Consider the following 16,008-nt stretch of genomic DNA (forward strand, 5'->3'; position numbering starts at 1 on the left):
TGCTCGAGATTTTTCTTTATTTAACATGCTTTTATCAAGATTTGAGCTTAATTGTTTATCTAAATATAAAAAACCAAATACTAGTTACTGATGTACTAAAGCCCAGCTAAACAGATGCTTTTTTAGCTTTTCCTGTTGCAAACAAACTCCTCTAACAGTGTTGTAGTAACTCTCTTTTTGAACATTAAATCTGATTCACCCCAGAGCCTTATCAGGGCTGCATTTTGCAACGGTGATTGTTTTCTATCCAATTTGTTAAAATTACAGTTTCAGTAATAACATCCAGTGCAGTGGGAAAACTCAACTGGAAGTAATGCAAAGCCTCCCACAGTTTGCCATCCATTTGCAAAGCTTTCAGTAGAATCAGTCAGCTTTTCCCTGGTGTATTGATGAGGTAATAAGAAAGAGGAGGCAATGAAAGAGGCAGGACTTGAGAAGTCTGGAAGTGCCAAAATGCACTGGATCTTGCTCATGAATGGAGTACCCAAAGATAACTTTTACAAAGGTTTATGGCGTGTTGCAAGAGGGAAATTGTGGAAGCTTCCTGCAGGACCTGAAGATATATTACAGTAGCATAGGTAATTTTCTTGCCTAGGGATTTGTATTAAGGTTGAAGAAGTTAATTCCCCTTGGGGAAATTGCACATCCAGTTTTGAACTGGTTGGCTGGTAAAGCTTGCTAGGCAGAAAGAACTGAGATCTGATTAAAACGGCAGGTATGACCTAGGGGACAGTCGCTTGTGCTACAAATTGACCCGCAACAGTGAGACACTGACCGGGGACCATAGCATGGAGAGGTCTGAGATTTACAGCCAGGAGTGTAAAGGTGGGATGATACTTGGCCGACCATGCACAACTTGAGTGTTGTTCATAGTATGTTACCTTTCTAAAAACATTTTAAAAACCACTACTTTCTTGTAAGCCAGGAGGTCACTGGAGACCTCAACTTGTTCTCCGCCTGTTCTCCACTTACTCTGGAAAACATGTAAGTGGTGGGTGCAACTACGGGTGCAGGGACTTCTGGGAGGAGCGGCCATCTGAAGCCCTACGGGGACGGGCTGGCTGGTGGCCTGAGGTTAAAGAAGCAGGGAGGGGAATATGAAGGTCTCCGAGATGCAGCTAACCTTGGAACGATGAAGTAATTAAGAACGGAACTGAATGTATTTTGTTAAGCAAGCATGTGCTCATCCGGGGAATTTTTCTGCCACAGCTGCGGGCTCTAAAATTGTTCAGCCACTTCTGAAAACGATTTTAGAGCGGTAGTTTTTGGAAGCTACATAATGGACATTCTAATAAAGCACTTTAGGGCATGAGCTGACTAAGAAAAGCTGGGAAGATGTTTGCTTTCTATGAATTTCAAACAATTGGACAAGTACATTCTAGGGGGTTTAGCTGATGGGTTTGTGTTTTGGGTTGGGGTTTTTTTTGTTTGGTTTGGTGTTTTTTTTGTCGTTGCTGAAGCATCAGATTTTGGCTTATGGGGGAGACGGAATGCTGGACATGGTGAATCACTGATTTGACCTGGCAATACAAATTTTGTTTCTCTAAATTCATGATGATAGCAGATCATGTTCGTCATGCTGGAGACAAAGATCCTTGTATCACTGTAAGTGCAGCTTTGTTGGTAGTCCACAGTCTTATCTTTGGAAATCAGAAATAATTTTCCAGTAGAGAAGTTTTAAAAAGAGCACAAGAGCCATGGGATGCTTTTAAAAATTATTATTAAATTAGCATAATAAGTAGTGTCTAATTTTTGAGTGGCTCTTGAATGGTGATCTCTGTTTTGAAAGATCTGGATTGTTCTCAGTCAGAAGAGACTGACGTTGAAGGAGCAAGTTAAGGTGGTGTAAAGAACGCTGGGGCTGTTGGAAACCAAGGTGATGTGGATGAGCTCACACCCGCTCTGTGTCTTTGTTGTATCCGGCACTTAAATGTGGGTCACCTTAATGCTAAATGCAGAGAATTGAGTGAGGCGCATTCTTGGGATTAGTTTTCCACTCCTTTCTTTCCTGAGGGGAGAATGATATGCTCCTCACCTCTGCGGCAGTTGTTGTGAACTGGAAAAGGAGAGGGAAAAGTGGTTTTGCATCCCGAGATTTACAAGGGATAAGGACCTGCACTGAACCTCACTGTTTTTCTCCCTTCTTGGCTCATTTTCTTCAATTGTGTTGGGCAGAAGCAGTGATAGGAAAAAAAGCAGGTCTGTTTCCTCTTTCCATCAATTCAGTGATAAAAAAAGAGGCAATTTGCCTTACTTAAATTATATTGAGAGTAATTGTAAGGAGGGTAGGAATGCTAAGTCAGTTCACTGAAGTAGGATCAAATGCTTATTAGTATGGGCATACCAAGCCCTCCCTAGCTCATAATGGTTTATTAATATCAATTTTTAAATTTTTACTTCAAGAAAAGCTGTGGTTGCAGACAAAGTGTTGAGACTGAATTGAAATGACAGTATTTTGTCCTAACCACGGTCTCCCCACCACCACATTTCCATCCCCTGCATTACTGTTGCTTTTCTCTGTCACTGGGAGTGGAAGTGGCAACAGGTTCCTCCTTTGGGGAGGGCAAAAGGAAGGCTGAGCCTTCATACATGGTGCAAAAGCCAGGTAAGAGGCTATCGGTTTGGATGTGTGGGCTGCCCTGCAATGGGACAGTTAAGTTTCTTAAGAATCCCAAAAGAGTAAACTTTGCAAAGTACAGCTGTTTTGCGCAGTCTCCAGATTCAGAGATTTGTCTCTTTTGGTTACTTTTAGGTCTTATTTTCAGGCTTTTCTTTTCATGTCACCTACAATTTAATCTTCCATGAAGGTGTAAAAACCTGTTGTAATAGAAGTAGAGCTGTTAGTCTAGCCCTCAGGCACACTCTGAAGTACAAATTAGCACTGTGCTCCATTCATCAAGTGTGAACTGTGTCAGGTTAATTTTTCAAAGGAAGATCTTTTCCGTGATTACATCCTTTTCTAAAAACAAACAAACAAAAATGTGTTCTAAAACTGATCCTACTCACTGGAATAACATTAGATTACCTGTTCCATGACATTTTTGGAACAATCTTGTAGTATATTTTCTTTATCAAATACTTTTTACTGTGATAATGTGGGAATTTTTGTTTTCTTTAAAGAAATGGTTTGAAATATTCACAAGTGCCTGCAAATATTAATTTCCAGTTAAAAAAAAAAAAACAAACTTGCAGTTGAAATTGTTTATAAGTAATGCAAACAGATTGAACACATCTTCTGCAGATTTTTCAAATTAAAACAAAGTATGTCTTACAAACACTTGGTCTTTGTTTTTCTAGAATTTGGATGGCTCCATCCCGGCTTGTGTTGGCACGTTATTTGTTTAGTATTGCACAAGAATATGAAGTAACTGTCTAATATGACAATAATTGCTTCTGCAACATAGTCACAAAATGTCCATTTTGTACATCACTCCAAAAATTTGTAGGCTTTTTATTAGCACAGTTGTTTTAAACATAGTTTCTGGACATGTTTGTAGGCACATCCAACAATTCACTGGTACCTCTTTTTTAGATATCTTGACTTTGTCTCAGGTAATTACTTGAAGGGGTGATGATAGTGGTACTTCAGGGCTATGCTCTAGAGATCATACAACTGAAATTGTCTAGGTAATACTGAGCTGTCCTGTCACTGCTTCTGGGAGATGGTTGTTCTTTTAAGTCTTTCCACTCCATCTTGTCAGTACATCCATAGAAATTTACTTTGATTACATTTATTTCATCACTTGGACCATAAAAATGCACCATTCATGAAGCATGTCCAGGAAAAGGTGGCATGAAAATTGTGTAGGACTGAGAAGAAAAATGGTTGAGAGCAGCTACATATTTATATAACGATCACTTTAAGTAAGCATATTATTTGCAAGTAGTGCTGATCTGTGCTCTTGATAAAATGTAAAATTGTCAATGCCTTTCCGTTTTTATGTACAGCAAATGTCTGTAACACAAGTTTCGTATCTTTAACTTCTGTCTTAGAAGATTTTTTAAGCTTTGCCTAGATTTTCCTTTGTTTTGAAAATTTTAAGATGTTTCCTGGTCATGTGAACTGATGCCATAATGTCTTACATATTTTTTGTTCTGTGTAAGTTTTTCCTCTTGCACCTTTATTACCCATCTTAAGTATATCTGCCATGTGTTAGCGTGACAGGTTCTCATTCACTGCGGCAGATGAGTGCCAGCCTTGTCTAAGCTTTTCCTGGGCAAACCCTGATACTGTTCTCTACTGCCATTAGTGAAAGTTAGCAATGCACAGCACCATCACGGCCCTGAGATTCCTGAAGTCAAAATCCAGGCAAGGTTTTATTGTTCTGTGGCTTAAAATGTGTTTTTTATTATGAACTTCCATTACCAACCTTCTTGCTTCCTTGACAGCAATTGCAGGTTTTAGTCATATTTCCCTCTTTCCCTTGAAGGAGAAGGGTATCAGAAAATACCATGTATAGGCATTGGTTGTTGTTTTGCCTTGTCTGCAGTTTTAGCTGGGACTCTGACTATTTCCCATGCTATCCTCTATACCTCCCATCTTTCATCTTACAAAGCAGCTTGGGTTTTCAAATCCATTGTGGTGTCCAGTGTCACTTGATAACAAAAAAAATGGGGAGGTTTTCAGAGGTGAGGCAGTGTTCTGAATATTTGATCAGGTGTTTTTGTGTATACTGCCTGTCATTAAGATAAGAGTAGCAATACACAGAAAATGTCTGTACTGTGGGCTATTTGCACTAAACCATGCGAAATGCAAATGGGAAACAAAAGAGAGGAGAGGAGGTCGGAGCCCTGTACTGTTTGACCAGGTTCTTTTAGATATTCCACACGTGCTGGGTGTCATGTTTAACATCAGATTTACTCATTTGAAGATAGTTGATGTTACATGGGATTTCTGATTTAGCAGAGTGATACAAAAGACACTGAAAACACAATACAAATGTGAGTTACACGTGGGAGAGTGTAGCATTGCAATACACGGTTCAGTCACGATGCCAGGGTGATTCCCATTACTGGTATCTGTAATACCCTCACTGTCACAGTGCTGGGTGTCCCCAGTCTCGCTAGGAAGACATCCATGGGTTGAAGCCAGCTCAAGTCCATTGCTGCCTTTGAAATTCTTTTGCTAGTTTTCTGGGTTTTATACACTATGTTGAGCTGAGCCACATACACACCTGCCCCTTGTTGGCCTGGCTAATGCAGGGAGACATTCACACTCTTTTTAATTAACATAGGGAGAAACCTTTCCACCACCAGCTGATACACTCAGCTGTTGATAGCTCTTTATCTAAAAAGAACACCCTCAAGTCCCCTTGGTGTTGAGATCAAGTCAGCTTCTTTGTAACAACTGTGATCAGTAAAAACACTGCATTATTCCCCATTATTCCCCAAAACCGAGCGGATCCAGCAGCCCCTGGGCTTCTCTCTGAGACGGAGTCTAGAAAGCCAGGGGGTCCGCTCTGAACGTCCTGACTCAATGGGAGGGCTCTCCTTATGGTCCTCCCTGAACTGATTCCCAGATAAGCCAGGCCTGCGGTATATGTCTGGTGATGCAAGGTTAGCACACCTTACATCGCTTACTGACATGGTTTCATGCCGATTTTGTGGTGAGCATACCGATTTTATGGTGAGCATGCCGATTCTTGTTGTGAGCACATAAAAATTGAATTTTGTGACTTAAAGGATCCCTGGTGTTGTTTCACCTTAATCCTGACCCGGGAATCAGCAAACCTGAGGCGTCGTCCTGAGAAACTGGGATGTGACAGCTTCTTCCATGGTCGGGGTTTACCAGTCAGTCATAGAGGACACACATAGAACAAATAAATGGATCCTTTGGTGTTTGGCTGCTTCGTATTGCTATGTGGGTTGTTATCTCCTTACGGTGATCTTGATGCTTTTATGGCTCCCTTGTTATGTCAGAGGTTATGTTTCTGGACATCTGTTCCCAAGCTGATGTGCAGCAGTGCTGTAGCTGAGGAAGGAAGGAAATGAGGAAAAAGATAACATTAGCTGTTTAATATCAGAGAGAAGGGTGTGCTTAGGTCCTTTTTGTGATTTCACTGTTGAAAATAGCAAACATAAGCAGTGAGTACAACTGGTTGCAGCGATATGGTTTAATTAGTCTGGTTCCAGGCTGAGGGAAAGAAAAATGTGGATCGAACTTCCTGGTGAGTATCACAGTTCACATTGGCATGTGAAAATGCTGACTATAAGAGTAATTGTACTACTTTGGAGTGCTTTAACCTTAACCTGTCATTTTTTCAGCACCCTCCTTCGTTGCCCTTTGCATCTTTCTCTTGTTTTATTCATGGCCTCAGAATGCTTCCAGCAATATGTACTACAGACCTGTCGGTAGTCCCCCACTTCCTTGGCATTCAGTTGATACGACTATCCCATCCACTTCTGTATTCTTTTCCCCACAAAATTCCTGAGAAATCTCACTGCCAGCAAATAGTGTTTTTAACTGTACCCGCATAGAATATTTCACAAAGCTGAGCACCAAAAGCAGTGTTTAAAGCACTGTGCAAAATATACATCATTAAATCATGTCTGCAGTGTTCTATGAGATGTTTGTAGAAGCAGGTATAATGGGGAAGAGACTGCAGTCATAAAGGAGGCTGGAAGAAAGGTCAGGAGGTTACTTTTCGTAAGCTTGTTCTTATTTTTTTCCAATTATTGTATTTTTCAAAACTTAGCTGTACAGTGGTTTGCATTTTAAAGATAGCATGCTATATTAATAAGAATATAGTAACTGCCATTATATATTTAATATATAAGAATCTGGTGGGATAGTATTGGGTATAATATGTGGTGTCTATGTGTTCCAGTAAACAACCTACTGTTGTCTTTGCAGAAAAATTCACAGAAATTGTAGCTTCTAAGTTAAGATAGGTGATGCATTTTTTTATTAATACTATGCATCTGATTTCGTTTCTGAAGGAATTCGTATTTCCTTGGATGATGGTAGAGAAGCAAGTTGGTTGGCTTGTCTGATCCCTTTTCAATCACTGCTCTCACATGTGTTGACCTTGCCTGTCCTGTTGGACAGTTTGGGTGCATCAGCATCACGTAGTGGGTTTTTTTCCTGGTGGAATTCAACAGTAGCTGTATTGGATCAGTATAATATTTATGCATAGTGGAGGCTTTGTTAATGAACTGTTTTCTCTGCATGACGTAGTTCTCTGTGGGACCTGTTGCTTAAAGGTTATCCATAGAAGATCCGCCTCGTTAGTTCCACTGTTCAGAGAACAAGTTGTTTTTCTTTGAGATTTTTAGATCAACAGTGTCCTTTTATATTACAGCGCCATGTGTATGGACATTATTGGTCTGGTATTTAATTAAAACCACAGCTGGTGATTATTTGATTATCGTGTACGAAAGGGAATGATACTTCCTTGACTATGTAGCATTGTTTTATTAAATTTAGAGAATTGCAGCCATTTTTCCTGTATTATTTGAAGGCTGTGGTGAAGAATGCAATATCTCACGAACAAACTGGTGAGCTTCATTGCAACACTTCCCCTCTGTTAAGGGAATAAGGTGAAACAGTGGCCAGATAACAGAAAGAGATAAATTCACCAGCTTTCCTGAAAATTGGAAGTCAATTATGAACAGATTGGTATAATTAGGCTGGTTCTTGTTTCTCCACACTGTAAAACCAGTGCATAGTTTCCTGTGGTAGGAAGGAAGGCCTCTGCTGAAGGCCAAAAATACTTACAGATATTCAGGGTGTCTCTGGTTTATTAAGAGACTTCAGCGTACATTCTTGAAAGCAGCTGTGTAGCATAAGCCTGTACCAAGCCTGAAGTACTGTTTTTTTCACTTGAAAAATGAAGCTGCCTTGAGAATCTTAAACCTGCTGCAACATAAAAATGAGTGCATGTATATTTGTACTGAAATGAATAGCTGCACGTGCGTAAGACGTTTGTGGAGCTGACGTAATAAAAATGCTTTCAACTGAACTCACAAATGAGGATGTCCAGAGCTTCTAGCATAACTAGTTACACTGCACTTAAAACTGCAGAATTCACATCTAAAAGTCTTTATGAAATTATGTTTTCTGTCTTGAAGCCTTTTCTGTAACAATGGGAATACCGTATGTGAAGGAGCTGTTGCTAAATGATCTAGTCTCTCTGCTGCCATACCTGTCATACAGCTACTTTCACACATCAGTACATGGAAACACCTATGGTTTTGCTGGCTTCCAGTACTGTAAAGGTAAAACTGATACCAAAATAGGATGTGTTAGCAGATTGACTGGAAATGGAACAAGAAAAATAACTCAAAAGTGACCTGCCAAATAAAATGTCGGCGTGAAGGACTGAAACTGGCCGGAGGACTAGAAACAGGGTTTGTGTTTCAGTCTGAATCTTGGCCGCAGTGCGCTGTTTTCTGTGTTACTTGGTCCAGTGTGAAAGGTCACTTTTGTTTTCTCACCCAGTATAACTTGGGAGTTGTTTCCTTACTACTACAAAGAAAGACTTCAGTATTAGTGGCTAGTTTCCCTCCTGGCCTTTTCGGTTCTAGTTGTCAATACTAAGTGTTGAATTCTAGCTGATGCCTTCGGTGTAATGATGAATGGGATATTTAAGGACAGGAAGAGAGTGTGAATGAGTTACAAGTACAGGATTCTTTTGGGAATTGTTCTTGATTTCTAAGTTGTGTAGCTAACATAATTTAAATTATGTTAGTTATCCCAGTCTGCTATGTATTTCCCCATGCTATCAGAAATGTGGAACATGTCTTCCATCAGAAGGATCTGCTGCAGAAAGAAAACCAGTTCAGGTTCTTCACGTTTGGCTTCAGTAGATGAGAATCACTGAAACTCACTGACGTGGGACCAAGGAGAACAACAAGTACAGAGTAGTAGCTCAAAGTGGAGTAAGCTTTAGTTGCAAAATAAAACTAAATCCTATGCATGGAGTTACTCCCTTCACCAAACCTATCACCTATATATGTCTGAAGGCATCAAAACATGATAGACCTTCTTTCATAATACAAATCTGAGTCAACATTGAATGTAAGGTTTTATAATACCAGACTCGAGCTGCTTCCTATTAAACTAATGTTAGAACTAATCTACATGTATCCAACTGGACTATACTTCATTGTATTTATCCTTATAATGTGTTTTCTGGTGAAGGAATGTGTGTGCTGTCTGGAGAGGAGAATTCCATGTAAAAAGTATTTAGTAGCATGTGGTTTTCCTTCAGACTCTTGTTACAGTAAAGTTCCTATTAACTACTGCAGAAATCCACAGATATCATAGGTGCTATATAATACTGTATCTTCTTTCAAATGCTACTGTTACATGGCTTGTGAGTTGGTTAATTTGTTTCTTTCCTTTTGTTTTCTAGCTTCATTTGGCAGCCCTGGCTTCATTAAAGGGAGACATAGTGGAGCTTAATAAACGTCTACAACAAACAGAAAGGGAGCGTGACCTACTGGAAAAGAAATTGGCAAAGGCACAGGTGAGCAATAGTTCAAGATTCTGAAGATGGTCCTTGGTTTTCTGTTGTCCTTGTTCTTCAGAGAGGAATATCGTGCGTGGGGAGAGGATAAAATATCTGGACAATGTCACAAGTGAAAGGAATTTTAAGACTGCAAGAAACAGATGCTGTGGATTTTAAGTTTTATGTGCTGATGACATTCTTCTAAAAAACACCAAGAAAGAATTAGTTTTGTTTTGAAGCCAATATAAACAGCAACTGCTTAGACATATTTTAGAATATAAAAATTGCAGCATACTCTCAGTCGATTAGGTAACTGATTGCAGAGCCTTTCACTCCTGGGTCAGGTTCAAACACGGCACACGTTAACACTGATCAAAAGCTATTGCCAATTGGCAATGGTTTGGTGGTTTGTGAGAAATTATTTGTGATCTCAAGTCTAGCTTCTAGTAAGCCAGTTTGTATGTACCTGTGGTGGAAAACACCGTCAGTGGAAAGCCAAGGGATTAAATAAGAATAAGGTCAGAACTCTAATGGTTTCACAGCTCTAAAAAAAAATAAATTAAAAAAATCTTCTCAGATCAAGGTGTATGCAGAGAGGCAAATGCAAACAGGGAAAACTGAGCTATTGTTCTTAATATTTCTCTCTTCTATAAACAAAACCTTTTTTTCAGATACTGTCATTCTGGCCAGTACCTTTTATAAGTACTTACATTTCAAAACTAATTCAAAATATATAATCATTTATACTAGAGACAGTCAAAGCATTTTGCCCTGTAAAGTATAGCATCTTATTTGTTGCCCAAGGGAGGCTGTGGAAACTTAAGCCTTGGAAGTCCTCAGGCCACCTGGACCTGGTCTTGGGCAACCTGCTCTAGGTGACCCTCCCTGAGTTGGGTAAGAGGTTGGATGAATGAGCTCCAGAGGTCCCTGTCAACCTCAGCCATTCTGTGATTTTGTGAATTTAGAGTCTTCAGTATGCAGTGCATTTTGGTAGGGTCTTGTAACTGTGTGCTACTTAAACTCAAGCCAAATGTAGAAATGTTTAAGCAGTCTAGATTTTAAGGCTCTTCCTTCAGTCCTCCAACCATATTTTGGCCCTTGTCTGCATTCTCTGATGTTTTTTCAGCTATCTTTAAGGTTTTGGGGCTTGTAAGTGATACTCTTAATGCAGACTGTTAATGCAACATCCAGAAATAAAAAACACTTTTGTGTTTTTATTTCCCTCGTTATGTGAGCCAGAGCCATGCTGGGAGTTAACATTGTTTATCAGCTATAATCCTGAGAGCCTTTTCTAATTTCTGCTGCACTCTGAGATAGAGTCCTCTTTCTGACATGCAGTTTGATATGAGGCTGCATTTGACAATCATTAAACAGTCGGATGGATCCACTGTGTCCAAATGATCCACATCATTCTGCGTGACTACACTGACTTTGTTATTTATTACAACTCTGCAGGGTCTTGTGCTAACCACAGGTTTTTGTTAGTGTTTTAGTTTTATTTCCAGATCTTTGTTTAAAAATACATGTATCATCTCTCAGCCAATGAAGAATGCCTTGTAGGTGCTCCCATACAGTAATGAATCCCTCTTGATGGTGACTGGGATTAAGGATCAGTCCTTAATCCCAATTAACGTGTGCTCTGTCAGCACAAGATTGTTTGGTGTTTTCTTTGATGGGTTATCAATTATGCATGCGTATGTAGTGCTCAGTTTGTAATGCTGAGGGTTTTTACGTGATCTTGGGCTGTGTACCTGTGAACACATACGTAGTGATGATGGCTACCCAAACTGTGCATAACATAAAATCACAATATCTGAAAGCCAGCATGCTAGCTAGCTTTCAGATTAAAAAATTCCTTTTGAATGAACAATTTCTATGAAGTTTTAATATTTTTTTCTTTTCAAGTTTTGTTTGTTGGGTTTTTTTAAAGCCCTCAAGTGGATAGAAAATTTTTGGGGTGTGTACTAAATAAAATACAACCTTCCTTAAGGAATAAGCCATTAAACAAGCACAACTCATATATTCAGTGTGTTGGCTGCGTTTGAGTACTAGACAGGCTCTGGTGAAATCACTGTATCTTTTCTTCTTTTTCCAAATGCATCACTTCCAAGTAGATGCTCCACTTAACATAATTTTTTGAACTTTTTCTCCCACTCCACAGAGATTCATCCAAATTAATATCATGTATCATATCATGTAATTGTTTCCTCTACAACCTCTTTCTGATGCATTTCTTCCTCACTAATGCGAATCAGAGGTTCAGAAGGCATTAAATGAGAGGTGTTTGAGGTTCTGCATGACCATATTTGGATGCTAGTGGGTCAGTATTAAATCTCTGTTCTGCATTTGGACTATACTTACAAAGGCAGTGCATGCTTCATTTCAGCTAGCATGGTAAATACTCTCTGGAACAAAGAGCTCTTAAAACACATTTTTGATATTACCCTTCCCATCATTTCTTGAGGCATGTGAGACACTTTGGAAGAAAGGATTAGTGATGTGCAGAGCAGAGGTGATTTGGGGAACAGCAATTCAGGTAATAGGTGACAAATGGTGAAGAAAGATAGTTGGATAGCCTGTGCTTAAAATTTTGTGAAAGGATGTAATTGGTTACTGGTTGTTGTATCGTGCTCATTTCCAAAACTGCAGTCTGTGGAGACCTGTTACAACATTTGCCTACACCCTTTTATTATTTCAGTAAGACAGCAGGTCTCCTTGTTGCTATGTTAGTATCGGTGTACAATTTGGCAATGGAGTTATCTCTTGAATGAAATTTACTGTGAAGTACTGGTCAACCACAACTAATGTCTTCTTCCAAAAATGTTCCTGTAGTTGTGAGAAGAAAAGTAGTGCTTTCTAGTATTTCTGTCTGTCACGATATCCTGGCTTTGATAATGATAAATAGTGGATGTCTGAAGGGAGAACATAAGAAACGCATGTGGGGAGTTGTGCTCCTTCATAGCCCCCACCTTTCCGCAAACATCTGTGAGCAGGAGGCTGCATCACATTTAATAGTCCTCCATGGTCCTATCCTCCATGGATTTATCTAGTCTTCTTCCTAAGCCATCCACATTCTTCACATCTCTTACATCCTGTGATGCTGAGTTCTGCAGTTTTGTGATAGAACATGGGATTTAACGACATGCTGAACGTTTCAGGAAATACAAGAATAGACAATTCACTTACCACATCTTTCTTGTCGTTTCATCTCCTTTCACAAGGTAGTCCTTGTAATTCTGGAATTTTACAATAGCTTTAAACACAGGGTAACAAAGACTGTGCTGCATTATTCTGGATCCTGTATGACACAGCAGTAAGTCCCATTACTGCAGTAAAAATTCTTTACCATCCTCTCAATTATTCAGAATTTAGAGGGGCACAACAGAATTTCAGTATAAGAATAAAACTAACACTCTGTAGTCATATAAGGATGTGTGAACTTTACGGGAAGGCTTCAGTTTCTCATTTAACAAAGTAACTCGAAATACAAATGCATGGTGTTCAGATGTATGTTGAAATTACTCATTCTGTTGTGTGATGTCCTTATCTCGCATGGATTACTCCTGTGTACTTGTATTCTTCTTCCACATCAAGTATACACACAATATACAACCAAACAATTAATTCTGACCATGCATGTTTTCGTGATTGAGGATTTGGCACAATGGACTTGCGTTTATACTTAAAATTAGGTGAATGGATTGCCACTTTAAAATCTGCCACTCCCCTTAAATTAAAATACTGTATTAGTTGAGCAAAGATTTTCAGCCTCTGCGAGCCTGTTAAACAGGTTTATCATTGTGGCTCATTCAGGTGATGACTTGTATTCTTGGTGAACAATGCCATTGCCAGTGTTTGTCTCCACAGGGCCTGAGGCACTGGGGGATCTCTTACCCAGCACTGCTGCTGGTGGTTCCTTCTTTGTCCTCTGACTGAATACTGCATATTTAACATAAAGGTTTGCACTGGTAGTATGTACTGTGCTAGGAATTTGTGTACATTAATAGGCAGTAGAATCATGTGTTGAGACAATATCCTTGGGTTAAAATATTTTCTCTTATCATCCTTCTCCCTCATAGTCTTCTTGCTCTTGTGGTTGTTTCCCAGCATCAAGATGTCAGAAAAAGGTGTTTCCAGGCATTGTTAATTTATACTGTAATTGAAATAACCTTTTTAGTCTGTATCAAAAACGAGTTAAGGGTCACTTACACCGAGAGCTGTGCTGGAAACTTTTTCCCCAACCTCAACAATTGCTCATCTTTTGCATCCTCTCAGTGGATTACCCCTGTGTTTGCTTCCTCAGAGAATTAGAACTCTTAATGGTTTTGATCAGAACTGCAGTATGAGCCTGGAACAGGGATGAGGAAAAGGGTGTAAGGTATTTATCTTAAAAAGTTTATGTGAGTGACATGCAAATAAGTTGCAAGAGCTGAATGTGTACACCTTGGAAATAAATAGGAACTGGTGTCATATCATTGTTCAGAGACTCAAAGGACACAAACTAAAGAGGATGATGAACAGGTTCAGTGTCCCAGAAAAACACTTTAGCAACGGGTACCAAAAAAATGCATTTGTTTCTTTTCCCTCTTAAGCTTTGAGTTGAATGTGCCATAATAAGGAGCAATCCTGTATAACCAGAAGAATTTTCCATTGCTGCATTTTGGGATTCATACTGAACTATGTTTCTATTGTTTGGATGCTTTTTCCTTTTTTTAGTTGAGACTTGTCATGGCTGACTAGAACGTATGAGACATAACTCTGTACCCACCTCCAAGGCACAGCAGTACATCTTAGCATCTTGTCCTGTCTTTCACAGAGGTTTCCTTTCTGCCTTTTTCCAGTTACTTTTGCCCAAGATAATCCAAGAGCCCTTTTAAAGAACCAGTGTGAAGCTGTTGACTTCTGTTGCCAGACTGCTGGTTGTTCACAAAGTATGTCTGTTAACTAGATTATGGTTATCCTGAAAAATGGTGACTGAGAAATGGCTGGAGAAAACAGAAAGCAAGACTGGTAATGTGGCTGAGGTCCATTAGCAAGAGTCCATATATCTTCACTTAAGATAAACAAATCCTGCTTTTCAGTGCACTGCTTAGAAAGACAAAAATTGTTGTGGTAGAGTTTTTATTTATTGTCTGAAAATAATTATTACACACTCCATCTGAAACATCCTTTGGTTTAAAAGAAAAAAAACAGTGCACGTAATTGATCTGAATAATGCTTAGGTAGCATTTGTGGGTATCAATGTGTGTTGGAGGAAATTCAGGTTTAGAAGGGCAGAATAAGCAACTCTTTATTGCACTTAAAGCTGTTCTAAAGCTTTTGTTAAACATTTTCTCTGTGTTAATTCTGCACTCTGAGAGCCATGGTAGTTCTTCAGCCAGATACAATGTTAAGATACGGGAACGTGATAAATAAGTTGCGGAATGATCCTACAATAAAAAATCATTATAATACACATGTATAACCATGTCAATTGCCAACATGAAGTCTTAAAAGCCAGGTGAACATTATCAGTCTTCTAAAATGTGACCCTTTGCTCTCGTCTTCAGTGTGAAGATATGATCTGTTTGTCTTAGTGTAGGTGAAAATGATTTTGACTCCAGCTGGAGTAAGAAACCATTTTGTTGTAGTCTGTGGAAGGGTGCTCTAATGTCTGGGCTACCTTTCAATGTGCATATTCCTGGAATTTAAAAATATTGAAAGAAATTTTATTTAAAATTTAAAATAAAAATGTTATTGAAAGTCAACATAAATTCTAGTTTTCAGGCATCCTTTTATGTAGATGATGTTCCTAAGCTGTGAATGTGAGTGGCCAAAAAGTATAAGGGCAAACTATGAAAATGCTGGCATACCGGTAGTTTGGGTATAATTTTCATATTTATGATACAAAGGGCTGAGGCAGTTACCTCTGTATAGAGTGTTTACTTGATTTGAAAAAATAAGTTTTGATACAGTAATGTTGGAGGACCTCATCCAATACTATAAATTGTAGCCTTTAGAAATGCTACTAGGATGTTACATTGCAGGTCTTCGGTTAACAAGAGTGATTTTTATACTGTCAGTTGGCTTGTGACTTTTCTTTTATTGACAGCATAGTACATACCATTCTGTGGTTGCAAGGAGGCTTGACTGTTTTCCTGCAGGGGGCCAGAGACAAAAAGTTAGGAGTCTTGCTCTTTCCAGCCACTACCAAGCATAACTTCAATCAGCATGCACTGTTGCATTGTAATTGCAGTAGACTGTAATTGTTTGCTGTAATTGAAGTAGAGTTGTTTGCTGGCGTGAAGAGTAAGCCAGCGAGGCTGGATTTTAAAATTCTATTGGAAAGAAAAAGGAGGATTTCATGATGGGTATAAAAAAACAAGCAGCCATGTAGCCTTTTAATTGTTCCAATAATAAGCATTTTATTGTAGAGGATTAAAATAATAAAAAATATGCTATGTTATCGCTAAAGGCTAATAAAAACAAGTACTCATACTAGAGAAGAAGTCATATCCTCTAAGTGTGGTTACTTTTCTTTACAATAATGAGGTTTCTGCCTTAGGACTTGTTCTAA

At 39.0% G+C, this 16,008-nt stretch overlaps 2 protein-coding genes across 4 annotated transcripts in view; one reads left to right on the forward strand and one right to left on the reverse strand.

The window, feature by feature from the left end:
• Window positions 1-16,008, forward strand: part of MCC (MCC regulator of WNT signaling pathway) — a 220,625-nt gene that overhangs the window by 137,006 nt on the left and 67,611 nt on the right. For all 3 annotated transcript variants that reach the window (XM_049794828.1, XM_049794827.1, XM_049794829.1), the window contains one exon: window positions 9,357-9,470. In XM_049794828.1, the coding sequence (XP_049650785.1) occupies window positions 9,357-9,470 (114 nt within the window). The remainder of the gene's footprint in view (window positions 1-9,356; window positions 9,471-16,008) is intronic.
• The window catches only part of APC (APC regulator of WNT signaling pathway), a 317,483-nt gene that overhangs the window by 31,565 nt on the left and 269,910 nt on the right, over window positions 1-16,008 (reverse strand). The window lies entirely within an intron of this gene.

The sequence above is a fragment of the Accipiter gentilis genome, chromosome Z (assembly GCF_929443795.1).
Source record: "Accipiter gentilis chromosome Z, bAccGen1.1, whole genome shotgun sequence".
Classification (NCBI taxonomy): domain Eukaryota; kingdom Metazoa; phylum Chordata; class Aves; order Accipitriformes; family Accipitridae; genus Astur; species Astur gentilis.